This window comes from Gopherus evgoodei, chromosome 1, assembly GCF_007399415.2.
Source record: "Gopherus evgoodei ecotype Sinaloan lineage chromosome 1, rGopEvg1_v1.p, whole genome shotgun sequence".
Taxonomy (NCBI): Eukaryota; Metazoa; Chordata; order Testudines; family Testudinidae; genus Gopherus; species Gopherus evgoodei.
In genome coordinates this window covers 254,310,491-254,333,114 of record NC_044322.1, presented here as the reverse complement: position 1 = coordinate 254,333,114, position 22,624 = coordinate 254,310,491, and the positions used below count along the sequence as shown (strand labels likewise).

Genomic DNA, 22,624 nt, shown 5'->3' with positions numbered 1-22,624 from the left:
TGTTATTTACTCTTTCTCATAACACAAGAACTAGGGGTCACCCAATGAAATTAATAGGCAACAGGTTTAAAACAAACAAAAGGAAGTATTTCTTCACGCAACACACAGTCTACCTGTGGAACTCTTTGCCAGAGGATGTTGTGAAAGCCAAGACTATAACAGGGTTAAGAAAAGAGCTAGACACATTCATGAAGGACAGGTCCATCAACAGATATTAGCCAAGATGGGCAGGGATGGTGTTCCTAGCCTCTGTTTGCCAGAAGCTGGGAATGGGGCAACAGGGAATGGATCACTTGATGACCACCTGTACTGTTCATTCCTTCTGGGGCACCTGGCATTGGTCACTGTCAGAAGACAGGATACTGGGCTAGATGGATCATTGTTCTGATCCAGTATGGCTGTTCTTATGTTTTGTTGTATAGTCCCCAATAATTTGGCTGTGTAGCTGAGCCTATAACGTCCTGCACTTCGTTGTATTTGTATAGTTTTCTTGGATTACATAGTGATACCTAAATTGTTCTCTCTTTGTATTAGGCATATCCTAGCTACACAGCCTTTTGTTAGAGCTCAATTTTTTAGAAGCTTTGTATGGATTCTTCAGAAGCTGGAAATTATCAAAAATGCGTTTTCATTCTTTTAGTGGATTACTTTGTTTAAAAAGGGGGCTAGAAAAAAGTTAAACGTGCTCCAAGGATTTTCAGTGAGAAAGTATAATGTGTATGCATTCTTGTCATTTATGTACAAATGAGAGAACCCGAAGAACTCTTCTTATTACAGCACGTGCCTAATAGCTGAGCATCACTGGGAACTTAAGACTTTAGCAAATTAGTTTTTATTTTTAGCCTCAATACTGTTTGACATAAAATCCTTCTTTTTTATCTCCTCAATACTCAGTCTGCAAGTTCTTTTTCCCCAGCAGGTTCTTAGAATGTCATGAAAATTCATAAAGTGAAATGGGGTTTAGTGTAGTACAAACTTGTTTGTGTAATTTAATGCTCTTGGATATGCTATGGATGCCAAGCTGAAGAATCATGCTGCTCCTGCCTACTTTAGATTGCATATATTTTGCTTCTCTGTTCTTCTCTTTTCTTTATTTTGGGGAAAACGTTCCCCTGGATATTGGGTTGCAGTATGGCTGTTCTGTGCTGGCTGCTGGCAGGCTCTGCCAATAAACGTGGCATAGTCAGACATGAAAAGATCACTCCAGGAAAAGAAGAATTTTCTGCTGGCATAGAAAAATATGAAAAATCGGGATTGGGTTGGGGGGGTAATAGGAGCCTATATAAGAAAAAGACCCAAAAATCGGGACTGTCCTTATAAAATTGGGACATCTGGTCACCCTGTCTGGCTATCATGTTGGCACTTTATTAAATTTAACACAACAGCACATAGAAATCCCAACTGCTATCAGAATCCCATTGTGTTGGACACTGTACAATACACAGACAATCCCTACTCTGAAGAGCTTGAACTCTACATAGAGAGACAAAAGGTGGGAGAAAGATGAGCAGCCAAGACAGAGCGTAATGACTTATCCAAGGTCACACAAGAAACCTGTGGCAGTTGAACAGAGATCTGCAGTGGCTGAGTTCAGTTCCTTACCTACAGAACCTTTTTCCCTTGCAACAGCTGGTGGCTGCTGTAATTTACACCTGAGAATGGACCAGTGAGTGGCTTAGGATCAGGCAAGCAGACAGGCCACCTTTGCACACACGGCTGCTGGGCTGGGCTGGCCTGTGTGCTGCTTGGCTGCAGCCAAGGATCTGACAGATTTAATACATCCACTGAAAAGGACAATGGCTGGAATTTCCAAATGAGCCTAAGTGTGTTAGACACCCAGCTAACAATAATCTCCAGTAGGGGTTGCATGCCTTATTCCCTTAGGCTCCTTTAAGAATACTGGTCTGCAGTGATTGTTTTTTTTAAACTGGAAGGAACTAGATTTGGAAAACCATTAATGCACTGTGGTTAAAGAGACAGAAGATACCTTTGAATATTTCAATATATGCCTTTGTCCTTTACAAAAGTATTAAAATGTTCCTAGAAGACAAATTTGGAAAAGTTCCTGAGCTTGTGAGTTGCAAATCTCTGTGCCCGTGGGACACAGTCTGTTGAGTTGAGACCATACTGGTGTTAGGTCATACTTAAGGCTACGATTTAGTCATTGAGGTTGTGGAAGCCATGGAATCCATGCCTTCCAGTGACCTCTGTGATTTCAGCCTGCGGAGGTCAGGAGCTGCAGGTTCCCCCCACCGCCAGCAGGGGCTTGGAGCTGTCAGGTATCCCCCCACTTCTGGTGGACCCACAGCTCCCGGCACCTCCAGTCAGAGGGGGCACCACACCACACAACTCCCAGGGACCATGGGGAGACCCAGCATTTCCTGGCCCTTATGGCTGGTGGGGGACCTCTGGAGCTGCAGGCAGCAGGGGCCCCTGCATCTCCCAGCCGTGGGTGGCAGGGGACCCTGGAGCACCAACACCCAAACCGTGATGGGGGCTCCCGGAGCTCCTAGTCACCCTGCATTTGCCCCACTGCAGGCTGTGTGGGAACCTGCAGATCCCCATTTTGTCACAGATATTTTTAGTAAAAGTCATGGACAGGTCATGACTTCCATTAATTTTTCTTTATTGCCCACAACATGTCTGTGACTTTTACTAAAAATATTTGTGACAAAATCTTAGCCTTAGTCATACAGCATCATCTTGCCAGAGCAGGATTGTTCCATGTAGTACCCTTGCTCCTCAGATTTTATTCAGTATAGTTTTAAATAAATCTGTCACACAGTTTTAATAAGAAATTACTTAGGTGCATGGAAGTGAATGTGATGTAATAGAATCGGTTTGAAATAATACGCTGGTATGTATATAAATGTGTAATGTAGAAATTTGGCATGACTGATATGTTAATATATCATTCTTACTTTTGTTAGCACAATGATGTCAATAAAATATTAAGGTGAGTATAGGGAGGAGGGGGGAAGCATGTCTAAAAAGACTTGCCATCCTCCCAGCAAATGTTTTTGCTTATTTGACTAGGGCCTGATTCTACCACACCAAAGCACATTGAAGTCAGTGGTACTCCCTCCATTCTTACTTGTGCCGAGTGTTGAATTCAAGGAGGTTATGTGTGGATTGGAAGAATCCAGTCCAGTGAACTGGGAGAGAAGATACAAAGTGACATCCTGCAAATCTAAGACATGACCTGCTACCGGCTGTCCCTTAAACTCTGCCTCAGTATTCCTATCCGTAAAATAAGGGTAATAATACTTAGTTACCTCGCAAGGGTGTTGTGGTGATCCATTAATCATGGCTGGTTTGAAGATGAAAAGTTCAAGTTTTTACTAAGTTCCATAGTCAAAAGGAGCATATAAAACAAGGCAACCCAGAATTAGTCAGTGAAATTAGTTGCTGATTTCTCCCACTGCCTATCATGATAAATGGCTGAATCTGAAATCCACTGAAATATTTTTTGTGACAACACAAATAGGCTTCACACAATCACCAGTGCTCTAGAGCAGTGGTGGGCAACCTGCAGCCCGTGGGTAATCCACTGGCGGGCCAGGAGACAATGTTTACATTGACCATCCACAGGCTTGGCCGCCCGCATCTCCCAGTGGCCACGTTTGCTGTTCCCGGCCAATGGGAGCTGCGGGAAGTGGTGGCCAGCACGTCCCTGTGACCCATGCTGCTTTCCGCAATGTAAACATTGTCTCACAGTCCACCAGCGGATTACCCTGATGTGCTGCAGGTTGCCCACCACTGCCCTAGAGTCACCTGTAGACTCATCAGGTCCATGTCGGCCAACAATTTGAAATGTTTTCAAGAAATATTTTTTGTAAATAAGTTGGTAAATGGAAAAGCACTAGGACTCCAGGTGCCCCAGAGGGTTTTCTGTGAACTCAACTGAATTTTATCTTGCGGGTGGGGGGGGCAGTTCGGAGGAAGGAAAGGGTGGAACCCAGGTTCTCCACAGGGCTATTAGCAGGTGCTTCTGAAGAAAGCTGAGATGGCCAGCAGGGAGGTATGGCTAGAATTGCAGCTGAAAGACACTTAACGAAGTAGTTGGAACCACTGTTCACCTGGAAAAGGCACTGCAGTCCCCTATTGCAACAGCCTTGCAGGGCCAGGGCATTGTTTGAGACTGAAATTATCTTAGACTCTGATCTCCTATGACAATCTCTTTGTCATACTTGAGGCCACTGGCAGCTGTGAGATCATTGAGACCCTTGTGCTTCCGCCTTACCATTCCCCTAGCTGCCCTTAAATCATTGTCTGTTTCCTTGGGCAATTCTGAAGAGTCACATTTCCTTTTGTTTTCTGTCCTTTCAGGCTTATTGTCCTGGAAAAATATAAAGAACTCAGTAAAAGCGGGTAGGGAGTTGTCAAGCTAATGCCCTTTCCCCCTTTAATACTTTTGGTGCCAGATCAAGAGCCTGTTAAGTGCAGTACCATGAACAGGACTTGTCATTTGTTTAACTGGTTTCCCAATATTTGAATTAAAAGTTAAATTAAAATTCTTGGTGGATTATAGATTGTATCCATGATAACATTCCATTTTCCTCCATTCCCTGTCAGAACTGCCTTTTACCACAGAAATAAGTGAGCCATTGAACAGCTTTTACTAATATGCTATGTAATAACTACATGAAATCAAAATTAAACGGTCATTGGTATTTAAAGATTGAAAATCTGTTTGCATTTTATGCTCTGTGTCTTCTGTGTGAAAGTAGAAATCTCTTGTCTGTGCCAGTCAATGAGGCTTTTGTTTGACTGTATTAGAGGGAATATTGCTAGCCTAAAAGAACTGGAGGATAATTACTAACAGGAGTTTTATGTAGTGTATACCTGTAATAGTTAAAGGCACGGCTGCTTAAATTTATTCCGACAATTGCAGCAACAGTACTGGAGGAGCTATCTGAATTATTCATTTTTCCACGAGAAAACATCCTACTTGTTTTTTCTTCAGAAATCAAAGTCCAACCTTATTTAAAGAATACTTTTATGGGGAAGGTTTTAAGTGAATTTTGCTGTTTCAGGAATTCTGCTGTAATTACCAATGAAAGCAGGTTCTCAAAGAAAATACTTAGGGTTTCTAAAAGAAGGGGAAAATTGATTTTTCACATGAGCTGCTTGTTGTAGGGGGAAGTTTAATGAAATTCAGCTTTCTTTCATAAATAATGCAGCACTTGCATTTGATTATGTGAAGCCTAGAGGAATTTCTGCCTAATCAGATACATCGCAAGAGGAATGTTGCCTGCAGACTGTTACCATTACAGATGACATGTGGGTGAAGGGGTCCATCCAGATGGAACACTCCGTTTCATAAAAGAAGCTATAGGACAGTGTGTAAATTTGGACAGTTGACTCTCTGCATCTCAAACTGCGATAGTTATTTATAAAACAAAGTCTGTTCTGTGCATTATTAGTACTACTACTGGAGCACTGAGAGGCCTCAACTGAGAGTAGGCACGGTACAACCATTGTAGACCTTGTATAAACACCTGGGACGAGAAAGCCCTGACTGGGACGAGAAAGCCCCTGCCATAAAGAACGTACATTCTAAATGAGACAGACAAAGGGTGACACTGGGCTACATTTTGAAAAATCTTCTTTTTTAAGAAATGCAAAATGTGCAGGTGTGTCAGTTTAATTTAAAAAAACAACACCCCAACCTAGAACCCTTTTGTACATGCAAATGATTTGCAAACTTTGTGGGAATGTTTTTAGAGGCCTTTAATTGATTAAGCCATAAGGTGTAACCTGAATACAGGCTTATTGTGTTCTGTCATTCTAGTTCAGGGCTATGTTCTAACCTCTTTTTTACTCCGCTAACACTGATACTGACAACACTGGAGTTCATGCACAGAAGTCCAGTGGAGTGAGACCACGGTCCCCTTAGGGCCTGATTGTGTCCATCCCTGCCCCTTATTGCATTGAGTAGCACTTTACTCCTTGACTTCAATGGCACTACTTGCAGAGTAAGATATTCAACATAACTAACAGTGGCAGGATCAGACCCTTTCTCATGAACCCATTGAATACCATGTCATCTCACTACACATTGGTTTTTCTCTGCTGCTGTCTCTTCTCCTAATGCTTGTTTGAATGTGGTGTGTGTGACAGTTCTTGTTTTCTATTGCTGGTAAAATTACAAATGGCTTCGACAAAAGTGCTTTAAATTTAGGACCAAATCCTCAGCTGCTATAAATTGGTAAAACTCCATTGACTTTAATGGGGCTAAATCAATTCACACTGGCTCAGGAGCTGGTCCTCAGGGTATATTATTTTTTGTAAAGGGCCTTATGACCATAAGTAAATCTAAAGCACATGAAGTACAGCACAGAACAGCTGGAAGAAGTGTCTGCATACTGTAATTTATTTCATTTGATGGCAGAGGCTTTAATGCAGAGTTCAAGTCCTTTATTTATGGAGCCGCTAGTAGGAGTTAAAGAGTTTAAGGATGAAACCAGCTCTGTATTTTCAACTTGGGTTTTCATTCCCTTTTAAATTTCCCCAGAAAATTCCCTAAAATTTCATGTGAATGCTCCTAGGCCAGAGGGGAATTTATTTCTGAAAGTTTGAGGGAAAAACACTAGTTAAAGGGTTGTAAAATGTTGATATATTTCTGAATTTTCCAATAATTGTCTTAAATGCTTTTGCCCACTCATAACTCAAACACAACTTGGTGTCAGGTGTTAAAACCGCCTCATGCTTTGTGAGTACTGACTGTAAAGTAATGCACAGGTTTGTTTTGAAGCAGAAATAGAAAGTCCTGAAAGTCCCTGAACTTTTTTCCAGTGAAATCAATGGCAAAATTCCCATGGACCAGTATGGAAACAAAACTGAGCTCTAAAATGGCTACCTTGAACCTTATCCCAGAGCCCCCTGTATGGAGTGGAAACATAGCTGTGCCATCCTTGAAACAACCCAAAAAAATTGCTGTGATTTGATTCATACCTACTGCCCCATTGTTCCTGGTGCAAAGAATTTCCTACAGCATCTATCATCTTGTGTCCATTCAGTTCTGCTGACCAGTGCATTTGGCGATGGACTCAGGGTTTCACTCGTTTTCCCCCCCACCATCCCAGCCCACCTGCTCCTGGGGTGGATGTGACAGCTCTGTGGAGCCAGCCCTTCCTTCCCACATCCAGAGGGGGACTTCAGGCTGGTTGTGTGGGGAGATGATGGGCTTCCATGCCCCAGTTCAGCTGTGTTATGGCCAGCCACAATTCGGTCCTTCATTTATAACTCATTGTTATATGTTGGAAAAAAACAACTGAATAAGAGGTAAATAATTGTACTGTTGGTAAATGGTGGTGCCGAAGGACTGTTTAGCTGTGCAAGATAAGGGCTTATACATCCACAAACTGTCAAGTAAACTTTCGCAAATGAGTAGTTGCAGCAAGCAAAGTCTCTCATGGATGAACACAAGATGCTGATCCGAACATGAGGAATGTTGACAGAATATTTAGCCATCAGTTATAGTACGGTGGCAGTTCAGTGTCAGACTACTTTTTTAAAGTGCATATAGTTGGGTCCAGGAAGTACTTAGAGGTCAATTACACAGCTATTAGTACCTGTATATCAGGGATTGTGGTGGAGGAGTAAAATGATTTTGAGACATTTAATCATGCTTATTCATAGAAAGTTACCTGTGTTTTCCACCAGAACCGCATCCCTAGTTGTCTGAGTTCCCTCATACCTTTCCAGATCCTCCCACAAACAGGCCCCTTCCCAGAACTGTTCATATGCCACAGAGCCAGAAAAAGTCTGATGTAAAAATCAGTGACAAAATACAAAAATGTTCCTAGTACTTAAGAAAAGAAAATCCCTAGGCTGTCATACATGACATCATGAGAAAACATGGGGAGAAAAATAGGGAAATTCTCAGATATAGTTTTAAACTTTGTTATGGCCCACATTAGTATGGTATCTGAGCACCTACATCTTTAATGTATTTATCTTCACAGCACTCCTGTGAAGTTAGAAAGTAGTATTACCCCTATTTTACAGATAGGGAACTGAGTCACAAAGAGACTAACCGCTGTGCCCAAGGTCATGTTGGAAGTCTGTGATGGAACTTAGAATTTGAGCTGGGTCGCAGGCCAGTATCCTCACCCTTGGACCATCCTTCCTCCTTAGGGTTCATAACAGGGTTACCATATGTCCGGGTTTTCCCTGATATGATCTCTTTTTGGGTTCTCTGATCTCCATCCAGGAGAATTTTTGAAACATGAACAAATGTCTGTGATTTTGAGCTGGGTGGCTGGAGAGCAGTGTCTGCTGGCAAGCCACCCAGATCTGAAGGCAGCATCATTACCAGCAGCAGTGCAGAAGTAATGGTGGCATGGTATGGTATTGCTGTACCTTCTCCTTTCCCGCTCACCCTCCCTCCAGCAGCGTCCTCTATTTGGGAACTTGAAATATGAAAACCTAGTTCATAAGTGATACCCCACTGGCAAAATCAATTGTGAAGGAACTAGAGAGGGCAGGGCTGGAGAAGCAGCTGCGCATTGTTTAAACTAGACTTCAGTTTATCTGGATTAAAGCTCCTAAATCAGATTCTTACGAATTCAGGCAAAAAGGTGAGAGGAGGTAGGCAGAAAAAGCAGTCAGAGATGAGAGGCTAAAGAGAGAGGAAAAAACTATCTGGAAGCACCATGCGCAGCACAATAGGGCCCTGAAGTTGATTGGGGCCTCTGAGTGTTTGTTTATTTCATAATAATAATAATAATAATAATAATATAATATAATATAATAATAAATTTACACCTTCATCATCTTCTCTCTCTAGGAACCTGCATTTCAGATCTCACTTTTGACCACTTATTTCTCACTTTTTAGGGAAACAAACAAACCAAAATACTGACTTAGGAGCCCAGTTTCAAGTGAGAGTTGAGATTAGTGTTGGCCCACAAACCGCTGTGAATTCAGTGGAATTACACCACAGATGAATTTGACGCGTTGTGCAATATTATTACAACACAGAAAGGCTGAGTTAAGGCTCTATTTTGAACCACTAATTTTTTATCATTCAGTTTATATATTAACTAGACGTTAAGGAGAATTCATACTCTCAGGCAACTGTAAAAGCGTATTTCCAAAGTTTGATCATTTTGTTTTGTCTGGATAATGTTCTTCTACAGCTGATTTTGTAAGTGGGAAATGACTCCAACGAAGTGTTTTGTTTTGAAATTGTCCTGGAGTTTTATTTCAACTTTTATTGGTGAAAATGAAAAAATGTTAGGGTTTTTTTGGGGTTTTGATGGAAACAAATGGGGGGAAAAAATCAGAAAGAAATGTTTCCCATGGAAATTTCCATTTTAATGGAAAAAAAAAGTGTCAGAAAAATTTTGACCAGATGTAACCACTCTGTCTTCTGCTAGCTTAGTTTATTACAAGCTATGTAATAAACATCCTCCTTCACTCCAACTGCCAGGAGATCTGTAAGAATAATTCTGATTTGCATTTTTCTCTGGAGGCTGAGCACATTTCGCCCCATCTCTTCTTTAGAATGACTATCTCACACATGTTTTTGCTCCAAGACTCCCAACTCTTTCTCAACTGCTTTAGGGGAGGAGAAATACATCAGCATGGTTCAGAGGTTTATTTTCACTTAGAGAAAGAAGAATAACTGCAATAGCCTTGTCTGGTGTTGGGAAGAGAGAGTATTAAAGCTGATAGCTTTGTTTGTCAGTATCTGAATGACTGTGATTTGAAATGTCCCCTTTCCCAGATTGTATCCTCGTCATGCGAGTGCCCTGAACAACCTCGGCACGTTGACCAAAGACTTGGTGGAAGCAAAAGAATACTACAGAAGAGCTCTTCAGTTAAACCCACAGCATAATCGAGCTCTCTTCAATCTTGGAAATCTGCTCAAGTAAGTTGAACATTGAGGTCAAATGGCTTCAATAAAATTAAAATACTTCCCCCCTGCTCCCCCTACTGCCCTGTTACAGCAGCAGATTGTCTGCCCAATGGTAGTGAAGAGTGATGTTAAGTTCTCACCGGCAGGCAGGACCTCTTTGGGTTTTAGAGCGGGGTGCTGGCTGTTTTTTGGTTCTGATGTGCTCTTCATTACTTTCTTTTGCTAGCTAGCTGAGTTTACTTTTTGGGAAGACACGTCACTTTGGCTCAGACAGTCTTGCAAAGAAGCTAGCCAAAGAAAGTAAGTTAGCAATATTAGGCCAGATCCTCAGCCCCATTAAGATGCCTTTACACCAGCCTGGTGGCCTAGAGGTGCTCAAAACCCAGTGTCTCCATCCCTCGGCAGGATCCTCTGGTGACAAAGAGTGAGAGTAGTGATCTGTATGTCACTCAGTCCCCCCATTCCCATCCTTGTGGTCAGCAAGTTGTGGGGGACATGACTGATGAGAGGAGGCATGGTTGGGACATCATTGGCTGCTGGGGCAGCTCAGTAGGGCTATCAGCTGCTTGTACAACTTTAATACAGCCCTTAAGCTGTTCTGAATTGCACCAGGGAACTGGAGGTCCAGAATCAAGAGAGCAAAGTTGGCTTAAGGCCATTTTTTTGACCCATTTGTTGCACCAAATGCTCCTCAGCCACAGCTCAGGGTCTGGCCTCTTGTTATGTTTTACATTAAAACATAGGCTAGGAACAAAGAGGCCAACACTAGAAACTTTTGCTAATATAGTAATGTCAGTTAATAGACTCATAGACTCTAGGACTGGAAGGGACATCGAGAGGTCATCGAGTCCAGTCCCCTGCCCTCATGGCAGGACCAAATACTGTCTAGACCATCCCTAATAGACATTTATCTAACCTACTCTTAAATACCTCCAGAGATGGAGATTCCACAACTTCCATAGGCAATCTATTCCAGTGTTTAACTACCCTGACAGTTAGGAACTTTTTCCTAATGTCCAACCTAAATCTCCCTTGCTGCAGTTTAAGCCCATTGCTTCTTGTTCTATCATTGGAGGCTAAGGTGAACAAGTTTTCTCCCTCCTCCTGATGACACCCTTTTAGATACCTGAAAACTGCTATCATGTCCCCTCTCAGTCTTCTCTTTTCCAAACTAAACAAACCCAATTCCTTCAGCCTTCCTTCATAGGTCATGTTCTCAAGACCTTTAATCATTCTTGGTACTCTTCTCTGGACCCTCCCCAATTTCTCCACATCTTTCTTGAAATGCGGTGCCCAGAACTGGACACAATACTCCAGTTGAGGTCTAACCAGCGCAGAGTAAAGCGGAAGAATGACTTTTCATGTCTTGTTTGCAACACACCTGTTAATGCATCCCAGAATCACGTTTGCTTTTTTTGCAACAGTATCACACTGTTGACTCATATTAAGCTTGTGGTCTACTATGACCCCTAGATCTCTTTCCGCCATACTCCTTCCTAGACAGTCTCTTCCCATTCTGTACGTGTGAAACTGATTGTTCCTTCCTAAGTGGAGCACTTTGCATTTATCTTTATTGAACTTCATCCTGTTTACCTCAGACCATTTCTCCAATTTGTCCAGATCATTTTGAATTTTGACCCTGTCCTCCAAAGCAGTTGCAATCCCTCCCAGTTTGGTATCGTCCGCAAACTTAATAAGCGTACTTTCTATGCCAACATCTAAATCGTTGATGAAGATATTGAACAGAGCCGGTCTCAAAACAAACCCCTGTGGAACCCCACTTGTTATACCTTTCCAGCAGGATTGGGAGCCATTAAATAACTACTCTCTGAGTACGGTTATCCAGCCAGTTATGCACCCACCTTCTAGTAGTCCCATCTAAATAGTGTGACTCTTTTTTAACAGCATCTCTGTACTAGCAAAAGCGCTAGTGTAGCTGTTGTTTATACTAGCAGAAAAGCGCTTTTGTCAGATAGCTTGTATCACTTGGGGAACCAGCATAAACTACAGTGGCAAAAGCATTTTTCCCCCCGTGTAAGTTGCATCTACAGTATGAGGGATTGCCAGTATAGCTATACCAGCAAACCTTTTCAAGTGTAGACCTGGCCTTAGTATTGGGCTGGTTACAAAACAACATCATCTTACCAAAACTTGTTTTAGCTGTACTCTTCTAAATGTTGCTTTGAATAAGGCTCTGTATCAAAGGTAACAAAAGGCTACAGTACTGAAATTCTGCCTTGTACCGTGGTGCTATACGTTATTGGTAATAGAAAATTCACTATGATAACCTTACCAGTCAGTGCTATTGGTTTGGACTGATATATGGAGAACAAGTCATTCCTGGGAAATAAAAGAATAGGTCAATATTATATAAAACCATAGAAAGCACAAATTTGATCCAAAAGGCATTTGATCCAACGTTCTTGCATTATTCATTACAGTTGGCTGAAGTGCTCCTGAACTTCTCTGATCCCCAATTAGTGGGGACCATTCCTAAACATCCTAACATAGAGAAGCACAGATCAGCCTCTAAGATCAAGAAGGTGCATAAAGCCACATTTTCCCCCCGACCCTCAAATGCCCTACGTCAACCCATTATCTCCTATATCCTGACCAAGTTCTAACATGGGTAATTACATTCTTTCTGTTGTGGTTCACGTCCCCTCTTAAAAACCATTGGACAATGCGGCTGTTAAACAGGTGCTGTGTTCCATCCCAAAGGCAGCTGCTTTAAAGCGGTGGCTGTGTGAGTTCTGTAAAGTGCTTTTGAATCCTTCAGGTTAAGAAGTGCTATAAAAAGACAATTATTACTAAGACCATAGCCTTAGAGATATTGCAGCCTGTAATAAAGTTGAACTTAGATATGCAGACTGATTCTCTGCTGGCTTGCACGAAGTACAGACATTTAAACCTGTGCAAAGTGAGTACAAAACTCTGCCACTGGTGTAATGGGGAACTCAGATTTGATAACATTTTGTGCCCACTTTGCATGGGCATAAATGACTATGCCAGGGAAAATCAGTGGAGAACCAGGCCTGCAATATTTAAAACATGGCTGTTAATAGTATTTTTTACACTAAGACATTTGAAAAATTATTCTGGGGGAAGTCAGAGTCAATTCTGCAAAGTTCCTTGCGTTTATATCTACATGTTTTGGAGGAATCCTGCTGTGCACTTCATTAGATTGTACTCCCGCTGGAGTTTTGAGAAAAGGGAACTTCATCATTTTGGAGGAATAAATTTGCTGTTAACATGTGGGAATCTGCCTCCCCTTCCCCTTTGGAAATAACCTGTCTATCCAGACAGCTGTTCCTAGTGACCTGGGCTTGAGTAAATTTGTTTTGGAATCCACAAGATGGAATCTTTTGGTTTTTCACAGTTGTCCCATTTAAAAAAAACTTTCCATTTTCCGTTTTGGCCAGAAGATGAATTTTCACAGGAAGCCCTGCATGATATCAATGAGTTAATGAACCTCTGGCTTTGTTTACATACTCTAAAAGAAACTTGAATGGCATTATTTTTTTGCCTTGTATAAATATCAGACAGAGGATAGCTAAACCGTGCAAAAAGTTTTCTCAGTAAAAAAGCAATCACTAATAGACTCCCCTCCAGTGAAAAACCACATCCCCATCCTTTTGTAGCTCAAAATGCCTCTTCCTTTGGGTTTAATATTTCTTTTAAAGCTCTGCATTATGTAAATATTTAACTCGTGTCTATGGATTCAGAACTGGTGAGATTTAACTTGAAAAAACAGAATAATATGGATTATTCATACCAGAATCTCTTATACAGATTTTTATGAAGAATTCAGACAAAAAAAGGATATAAAATTTGGTAAATATATCGGAGAAGTGAATATGCATGAACACACAAGTGCACACATAACCTGAGTTTGTTGCAGCAGAAAGAATAGGAGAGATAGTCCTCTTCGCTGTATCCCTTCAAATGTAAGGATTTATGACAGGCAGTATGGCACTTCTGTCTAATAAACACTTCCATACTCTGTGCACTGTAAGTATGTTATGGCTACACTTTCAAAGAAAAGATTGAATGCCTTGAGGCCTGTTAACTGAAATCTAATGTTTATTCCCAGGTCAGACTACACAGTACATAGAGGAGCATACAAGATGTCTAGTACAGTTATTACAATGATTTAGCCCAAGTTTGACAAGACCACCTATCCTGAGGAGGGAGAGATGCCAGTCGGCCCTCTCTTCTGAACTTCTCAGATTCAGACTATGGGGCATAAGTGTGAATGTGCTGATATAGCCGTGTGTGTTTGTCTGAAAGAGGCAGAGAGTATCATGGAAAAGTTAAACTCATCAGAAACTTTGCAATATTAATACCTTTTGGAGACTAAAACATTTCCCCTACCCACCAAACAACCAAACCAAATGCTGCTACATCTTAGGGACATCAGTCCAGAGTTTGGGTAAGGTCTCTGATTTGAAACTCCGCATTATACATAGTGCTGACATTATAACCATGCTTCTTGAACCATGTCTCATATATCACTTGTTGGCTGCAGTACTGCGTACATAGTTTTACCCCTTTCAGAAAAATGTCGTTATACTAAAACTGGAAACAGGAAGATTCTGTATTGTAGATGGATGCCAAAGGAGTAAGTTGTCCATATTCATTTTAACATACATCGTCCAATTTGTTTAGTTATTTATTTACAGATGAAGACAGCTAGAGACAGTAAAAGTCTTTTGCTTATGATGCTAAACCAAGATCCTTTCTCCTGGCTTTTGGTAGCTATACAAGTAGAAGTTAAAAGATTCTGTGGCATTTTGTTGGTGAGAAGAGGAAAACTCCTGTGGCTTGGCTGGTAAATTTTCTATTGAGGAAAACTGGTTACTCTGTTAAGGTTGTGTTGAGCCCCTCCTGAGCACACAATGGATCCGGTGTTCATGCAGATATTGTTCTACCAGTATCTAATGCTTTACTTTATAAAGTCATTTGGGATATTTTGAAAGTAAGAAGTGCTATAGAAGACCAAACCCTATGCTATTCTTTTCTCTGACAGTGAAATTTATCCCAGTGCAGAGACCCCTCACAAGGCCCTATGAATCACTTACCCTCCATCTTATGGATTTAAGTGGTACCTCGGCCACTGTGTGGGATGAATTTCACCCTCTCTGTATAGCAGTGAAGGTGTCCATTCATCTGGCTTTTGCCGTGATAGATAACGAATGCATAGAAAATAAGCATATAAAAAAATCCTCCCTTTGCACCATACAATATGAGATGAAACAGATCATTTTTAAAATTAAAAAACTCATATGGCCTCCGTCCTGTAAGAGGCTGAGCACTTTGGCTCTGATCCAGGAAAGCATTTCAACACATCATCGACTTTCTACTCATTTGCTTTAAGTTAAGCCTGTGTAAATGCTTGGCTACATCAGGGCCAGAGTACTCTGCATCTTGCAGGGTTGAGGCCTGTTAGAGGTTGTTATGTCTGTTCTTTTAATATAATTCGGTCTGTCACAACCAAAAGATTCTGTAATCTTTTCCTCCTCCCCTTTAAGGAGACACATTGTTCGGGGATCAAACAAAAAAGGGTTATTCAAAAAAAAAAAGTAATTAAGAGTGCATGCTTGCGGTTAATGGGGACTTTTACTGCTGTCAAGTGGATCACTTAATCCTTTTATTTCTGTATCTGGCATTTCCTACATTCCTGCCAAACCATTGATAACTTTACAAAGCAGTCATCTGTTTTCAGTTTATATAAATGTGTCACAAAACTCCAGCCAAAGAATCCAAAAGTTTTCTAAATTGACAAACTACCTAGCCTTTAATTAGTAAGAGGGAAAGTGGTTCTTTATTTGTTTTTGCTTATTTGGGTAATTTAGATTGAGTACCACTGTAAGAAGGAAAAGACTAGCCCAACTGTTTTTACTTAACTTAAAGCACAGGGAAAATATTCTCTCAGTTATATAACTAGAAGGGGAATAAAAATCTGAAAATCCACAAATACTGTCAGCTGAAATTTGCACCTTATAAACAAGATCTGGTTTCTTGGCCATGTCGCCCAGATGAAATCCAAGGCTAAAGTTGCAAGCTTTTCACATATTTCTCATACTTCAGAGTCCTTTGTTTCTTTTCAAAGGCTATGATGTTCATATTACTTTGTGCAACCAACACAAAGAAAGCTTGTTGGCTCAGTCTATATAAACATCCACAGCCACTCACCCAGGGCAACTGCTCCCTTTTCCAAGGAGAGAAATGTAGTAAACCCTTCCACTGCAACTGGAGCTCACCACATTAGGCTTTCCACAACCATCTCTGGCCATTCCCTTCCTAGGAGCAGAGTCAGGTACTCTCCCCAGGCCAGCAATGGTCAAGATGCTTGAGAATGCAGTTAGTGATACTGGGCCATCAAAAACATGAAAATATATTCCACTTAAAATGTATACGTTGTTTAATTAAATCGTGACACTGTGCCCATATAACACACTTTTATCTAAGGATCTCAAAGCACAAACAGCTTTAAGGTTCGTAAAGCCCTTATGGAGTATGTAAGCTTTATTGCCTCCATTTTGTGGATGGGGGAAACAGAAGCAGAGAGAGGTTTCCCATAAGTGACCTATTCCAAGTGAGTCAGCGACAGACATGGGAATAGATCCCAAGAGTCCTGACTAGCAGTCCACTGTTCTAACCCTAGACATTTCTTCCTGTAAGGCAAGTGACTTCCTAATGGCTTCTGTGGGAGAATCTAAGCTATAGAAATCTATACAAGGAATCTGAAGGTGCCAGGATACATACTTACCATGTAACCAATAACTTCAGTTCTTCACTTCTTCTCCTCCCACTGACAGAGAGGCTATGGAATTCTATATTGCCTCAGGAGATTCTGGTTACCTAGACTGTGACTAGAAGCCAGAGTTAATTAGTTAGTCTTTGTTGAAAAGAGCAAGACAGGGACTTTCAAGTCTCTTTAAAGTATTTAATCAATAGGTGACCTAAACATATTGTTAAACGAACTTTGTTTCTTTTATGACTTGCAGGTCCCAAGGGAAGAAAGAGGAAGCTGTGTTCTTATTGAGAGATTCCATTAAATACGGTCCAGAGTTTGCAGATGCTTACTCAAGCCTTGCTTCCCTGTTGGCTGAACAGGTAACCAGTAATATTTAGACTTGGGTAGCTCATTCCTTCTATGCACGATGCATTGATGTTACCTTTTAGACATGTCTGATTCTCCTCTGACTACAATAAAAACTCTCTCACCAATACATGAGAATGGCCATTCTGGGTCGGACCAATGGTCCATCCAGCCCAGCATCCGGTCTTCTGACGGTAGTGAATGCCAGATGCTTCAGAGGGAATGAACAGAACAGAGCAATTTCAAATGAAATTTGAAATCTGTCATCCTGTCCCAGATTCTGGCAGCTGAAGGTTTAGGGACATCCAGAGCAGGGGGGTGCATCCCTGACCTGTCCCATCCCTTTCATATATCTATTTTTTAAAAATGTAATTCTGTGAATATCTGGGTATGACAGCTGGTGTATTCTAGAATAAATTGCTTCAGTACGGCAAACCCAATTTGAGATAGCAGGTTTGATTGAGCTAATTTGAGGTTATGTTAGTACAATGTGAAGTCTTCTAATGTAATTTGAAAGCTTTCCAAGCTATTGAAGTTATAGAGAAATCATGATCTATTACATAGTGCACCTAGAGTGTGATAATAGGCAAACTATATAATACATTCAATACAAAAAAACACAGCGTTTAAAAGCACATTATTAAGGGTGCAAAGTCAAGCACTCAAGAGTTAGGAAGTGCCAGAATTAATGTTGCCTGGGCAACCTTAATCCAATCCCCCTTCTTCATCTGTATTATGATTCAGTCTTTAATTACATGATCACGTACTGTTTTTACACAAGACCCCTGCCTCACTCAATGCACAGCTGTCCCCAATCACTTAATGCACAGCTGTTCAGTGTTTTTTCTCCCCAATGTGTGTTCCTAAGCCTGCTTATTGAACATTGTTCAAACCCGGTTCCGAAGACAGAATTATTAATTTCCTCCTGGGCTTTTCTACTGCACTCATCACTATAATATCTGAGTGTTTTCACAAATATTTCCTTTTTTTTTTTTTCAAAATACTCCTGTGACACAAGTGGGTTTTATCCCCATTTTACAGATGGGGAGCTGAGGCACAAAGTGATTAAGGTCAAAGGTATCCACTAATTTTGGGTGCTGAATCTGAGACTTTCAATACTTGATTTTTTAGAGAACATAGCATCATATATCACTTTATATGTTCAGAATGCTGCTCCCATTGATTTCACTTGCAACTGAGAGTGCTCAGTGCTTCTGCACATCAGATCCCAGGATCTTAAGGTGGAATCTCTGAAAATGAGAACATGCAATTAGGGCCCATCTGTGAAAAGTTGAATTTCAGTGACTTTAGCATCACATATGAACTCTGTGGCAGAGACAGAGCTAGAATATAATTCCTTGCCTTAACCATGAGCCTGTCCTTTGTCTTCCTATAATCCCCTGCCTCATTCACTGCACACTTTCCAACTTTTGCAACAAATAAGGCAAGGGTCCAACAGACAACAATTTCCTTCTCTCTGCAGTCCTCATTCATCCCTAGGGCAGGTCCATCCTGTGCACTGAATAAAGCAGGGTCCTGTGGAAAAAGTAGCTTGTGACCGTGCAATCAAAGACTGTATCATAATGCGTGCAGAAAAGGGGGCCAAATTAAGGTTGAAAGGGCAGCCTTAATTCAGGCATTTCCTGACTTGTGAGTGATTGACTTTTCGGCCTTAATGATGTTCTTTTAACAGAGCTTTTTGCGTGTAATTTTCAAGTTTTGTTTCGTTTTTAAAGCAAACTGAAAAAAAACAAAAATTCTGTCATGTGGCATCATATTGACACCCACCTAGATCATCATCATTGTTGGAAACTTTAGATCCACAGAACAGAGTTCTGCTATCTGAGTTAATGGAGTAACAAATAGCAGTAGTATACTGTTGTCCTCTATGTGGACCAAGACTAGAGGGAAATGAAACACACACTTTGTCAGTGGGTTTTGCAGAGATTTGCTGACAGCAGAGGAATGGTGAGACTCAGGAATCTTGGGTTCTGTTCCTCTCTGGAAGGAAGTGTTCTCTAGTGGGCACACTTGTCTGCTCATTCTCTCCAAGCTTGACCCAGTCTGCTCTGTTCCCTCTAGCCTTTCCCAGCCTTGCTCAGCCATTCCCACCCATCAGGGCCTTGTCCCCAGTCTCTTGCCCGTCCAGTCCCAGTTCACCCCCTCTAGGCTCTTATCTGATCGGTCTCTTCCCCCTGTCTCAGGTCTTCAGTTGCCCTCCCTCTATTCCCCATCCTCACTAATTTCCAGCCCCAGTCTCCTTCCCTGGGATGCTCATCCAGTCTCCTTTCCATGCTCCCTGCTTCCGTTTCCCACCAGCTCTATCTCCAAGTCTCTTTGCCCAGTCAGACCCAACTCTGTCACCCACAACCGCACAAGCTTCTCATCAGATTTGTCCCCTCCCTGCATTTCATTTATCCTCCCCAACTGGTTCCAGCTCTAGTCTTCCACACCAGCTCCTTTCCTAGTTCTTCTCTCCCTCCCTCCCCCTCACTTTTCCCTCTCTTTCTCCCAGTGCTAGTCTCCTTTGAGGTCAGACTAGATGATCCAATGGTCACTTCTGGTGTTAAAATCTATGAGTCTATAAAAATCCTCCCCCGTGTCCTGGCTCCCAGTCTCCAAACACACACACCCCAGATCCCAGCCCCTGCCTTCTTGCCCAGCCACTCCCCACTCCCTCCGACCCCACAGCTCCCAGACTCAGTTGTTCCCCTCTCCCCTTGCCCTGGCAGCCACCAGTTCCAGTCATGTCTCCTCCAGGCTCCTTGACCCAATCTACTCCACTTGCATCCCTCCCCCAGGATTGGCTCTTGTCCTCTCTGCATTTGAATCAGGCAATTTCTTCATCCACATTACCTGGGCTTGGGCAGGGGTACGGGGGTGGGCAGGGGGGAATCACTGAGAGCACAGGAGAGATAAATTCCCTTCTCTCAGTTCCAGTGCCTCGCCTCAGCCTGTCCCACAGCAGCCCAGAGCTGTAGTTGCAGGGAAAGTCCTACTCAGCCCTCTGCAGATACAAGCAGCAGCATGTTGTGAGCATGTGCAAACTGTTTTTATAGAGGCTTATAACTTGGACAAATCTGGGAGGATTTTCTTGGGCACAGCACAAGGCACATCCCTGACACAAAAGCAACCTCGTGCCAAATTTCAAGTCCCTGTGACAAAGCATGGGGGTGCTACAGCTTTTCGAAGAAAAGATTCTCCAAAAAATTTTAACATGGGCCAAAAAATATATTTTTCCCTAGTTTTGTTCTTGAAAACATCTGAATCATTTTAGCTGAAATTTTCCAAAAAGAGTCATCTTGAGGCAGACATCCAGCATGAAAAATTTCAGCCCAAATGATTAAAGTTTGAAAGTTAACAGCAAATAAAAAGAGGGTCCTATAATGGGGAGGGTCAGGCAGTTTTAATATGTGCTGTTACCAGCCCCGTCTATAATAAATATCAGTTGCTAAAATGTATTTTGCTATTTTATTTTCTTCTCCATCCATCTATGGATGAGAGTAAAATGTTACCAGATCTGTTCAGGTAGATGAAAATCTCTAGTATGTCTGATATGATAGGAATTTCAAGGCATGGCCTTTAGATTTCTATCAGCAATATATATGCACATATGCACATACAGTGGGTTTGTTGCATTGAAACTGTGTTTTGAATAAGCCCCTCAATGGGCAGAAGAGCAAACTATCCCACTGCATAGGAAAAATAGGAAGTACAGCAAGAGACCACCCTGGCTTAACCAGGAGATCTTCAATGATCTGAAACTCAAAAAAGAGTCTTACAAAAAGTGGAAACTAGGTCAAATTACAAATGATGAGTATAAACAAATAACACAAGTATTTAGGGACAAAATGAGAAAGGCCAAGTCACAAAATGAGATTAAACTAGGTAGAGACATAAAGAGTAACAAGAAAACATTCTATAAATACATTAGAAATAAGAGGAAGGCCAAGGACAGGGTAGGCCCATTACTCAGTGAGGGCAGAAGAACAATAACAAGAATATGTGGAAATGGCAGAAGTTCTAAATGATGTTTTTCTTTTAGTTTTCACCGAAAAGGTTAGTAGTGATTGGACATTTAACATAGTGAATGCCAGTAAAAATGAGGTAGGATCAGAAGCTAAAATAGGGAAAGAACAAGTTAAAAATTACTTAGACAAGTTAGATGTCTTCAAGTCACCAGGGCCTGATGAAATGCATCCTAGAATACTCAAGTTGCAGACTGAAGAGATATCTGAGCCATTATTGATTATCTTTGAAAAGTCATGGAAGGTGGAAGAGATTTCAGAGGACTCGGAAAAGGAAAATATAGTGCCAATCTATAAAAGGGAGAATAAGAAGCTTAACTTCAGTACCCAGAAAGATAATGGAGCAAATAATTGAGCAATCCATTTGCAAACATCTAGAAGATAATAAGGTGATAAGTAACAGTCAGCATGGATTTATCAAGAGCAAATCGTATCAAACCAACCTAATAGCTTCTTAGACTGAGTAACAAGCCTTGTGCATGGAGAGGGAGTGGAAGATGTGGTATATCTTGACTTTAGTAAGGCTTTTGATACTGTCTTGCTTGGCCTTCTCATAAACAAAATTAGCGAAATACAACTTAGATGGAGTTACTATAAGGTGGGTGCATAACTGGTTAGAAAACCATTTGCAGAGAGTAGTTATCAATGGTTCACAGTCAAGCACAAGGAAGGGCACATCAAAAGAGGTCCCACAGGGATCAGTTCTGGGTCTGCTTCTGTACAATATCTTCATCAATAAGAACATAAGATTGGCCATACTAGGGCAGACCAAAGGTCCATCCAGCCCAGTATCCTGTCTACTAACAGTGGCCAGTGCCAGGTGCCCCAGAGGGAGAGAACCTAACAGATAATGATCAAGTGATCTCTCTCCGGCCATCCATCTCCACTCTCTGACAAACAGAGGCTAGGGACACCATTCCTTACCCATTCTGGCTAATAGTCATTAATGGACTTAACCTCCATTAATTTATCTAGTTCTCTTTTAAATTCTATTATAGTCCTAGCCTTCACAACCTCCTCAGGCAAGGAGTTCCACAGGTTGACTGTGTGCTGTGTGAAGAAGAACTTCCTGTTCTTCTTCGAGTGATTGCTCACATCCATTCCAGTTAGGTGTGCGCACCGCGCGTGCACGTTCGTCGGAAACTTTTTACCCTAGCAACTCCAGTGGGCCGGCAGGTCGGCCCTGGAGTGGCGCCGCCATGGCGCCCAATATATATCCCTGCCGGCCCGCCCGCTCCTCAGTTCCTTCTTACCGCCGTGTCGGTCGTTGGAACTGTGGAGCGCGGCATAGCTGTCCTCCACGTCCCTAGCTCTCCTAGTTATCTATCGTTATCTATCGTTATTCTCTAGTTCCATTATAGTTGTTAATTAGTTTGTTAAGTTGATAGTTAAGTTAATTAGTTGTAAAGTACTTCTTCGCCGGGGGCTTAGCCCTTCCCGGCACCCGGCACCGGGCTCATGCCTGGTTCGCCGGGCTTCAAGCAGTGTGCGGCCTGCAAGAAGCCCATGCCTACCAGCGATCCCCACGAAGCGTGCCTGAAGTGCCTCGGGGAATCGCACAGATCTGACAAGTGCCGCATTTGTAAGGCCTTTAAGCCGAGGACAAAGAAGGAGAGGGATCAA

General features: G+C 41.8%; 1 protein-coding gene across 1 annotated transcript in view; it reads left to right on the top strand.

The window, feature by feature from the left end:
- The window catches only part of TMTC1 (transmembrane O-mannosyltransferase targeting cadherins 1), a 227,375-nt gene that overhangs the window by 173,125 nt on the left and 31,626 nt on the right, over positions 1–22,624 (top strand). Inside the window, 2 exon segments of the mRNA XM_030543349.1 lie at positions 9,737–9,880; positions 16,879–16,987. Of these exon segments, the coding sequence (XP_030399209.1) occupies positions 9,737–9,880; positions 16,879–16,987 (253 nt within the window).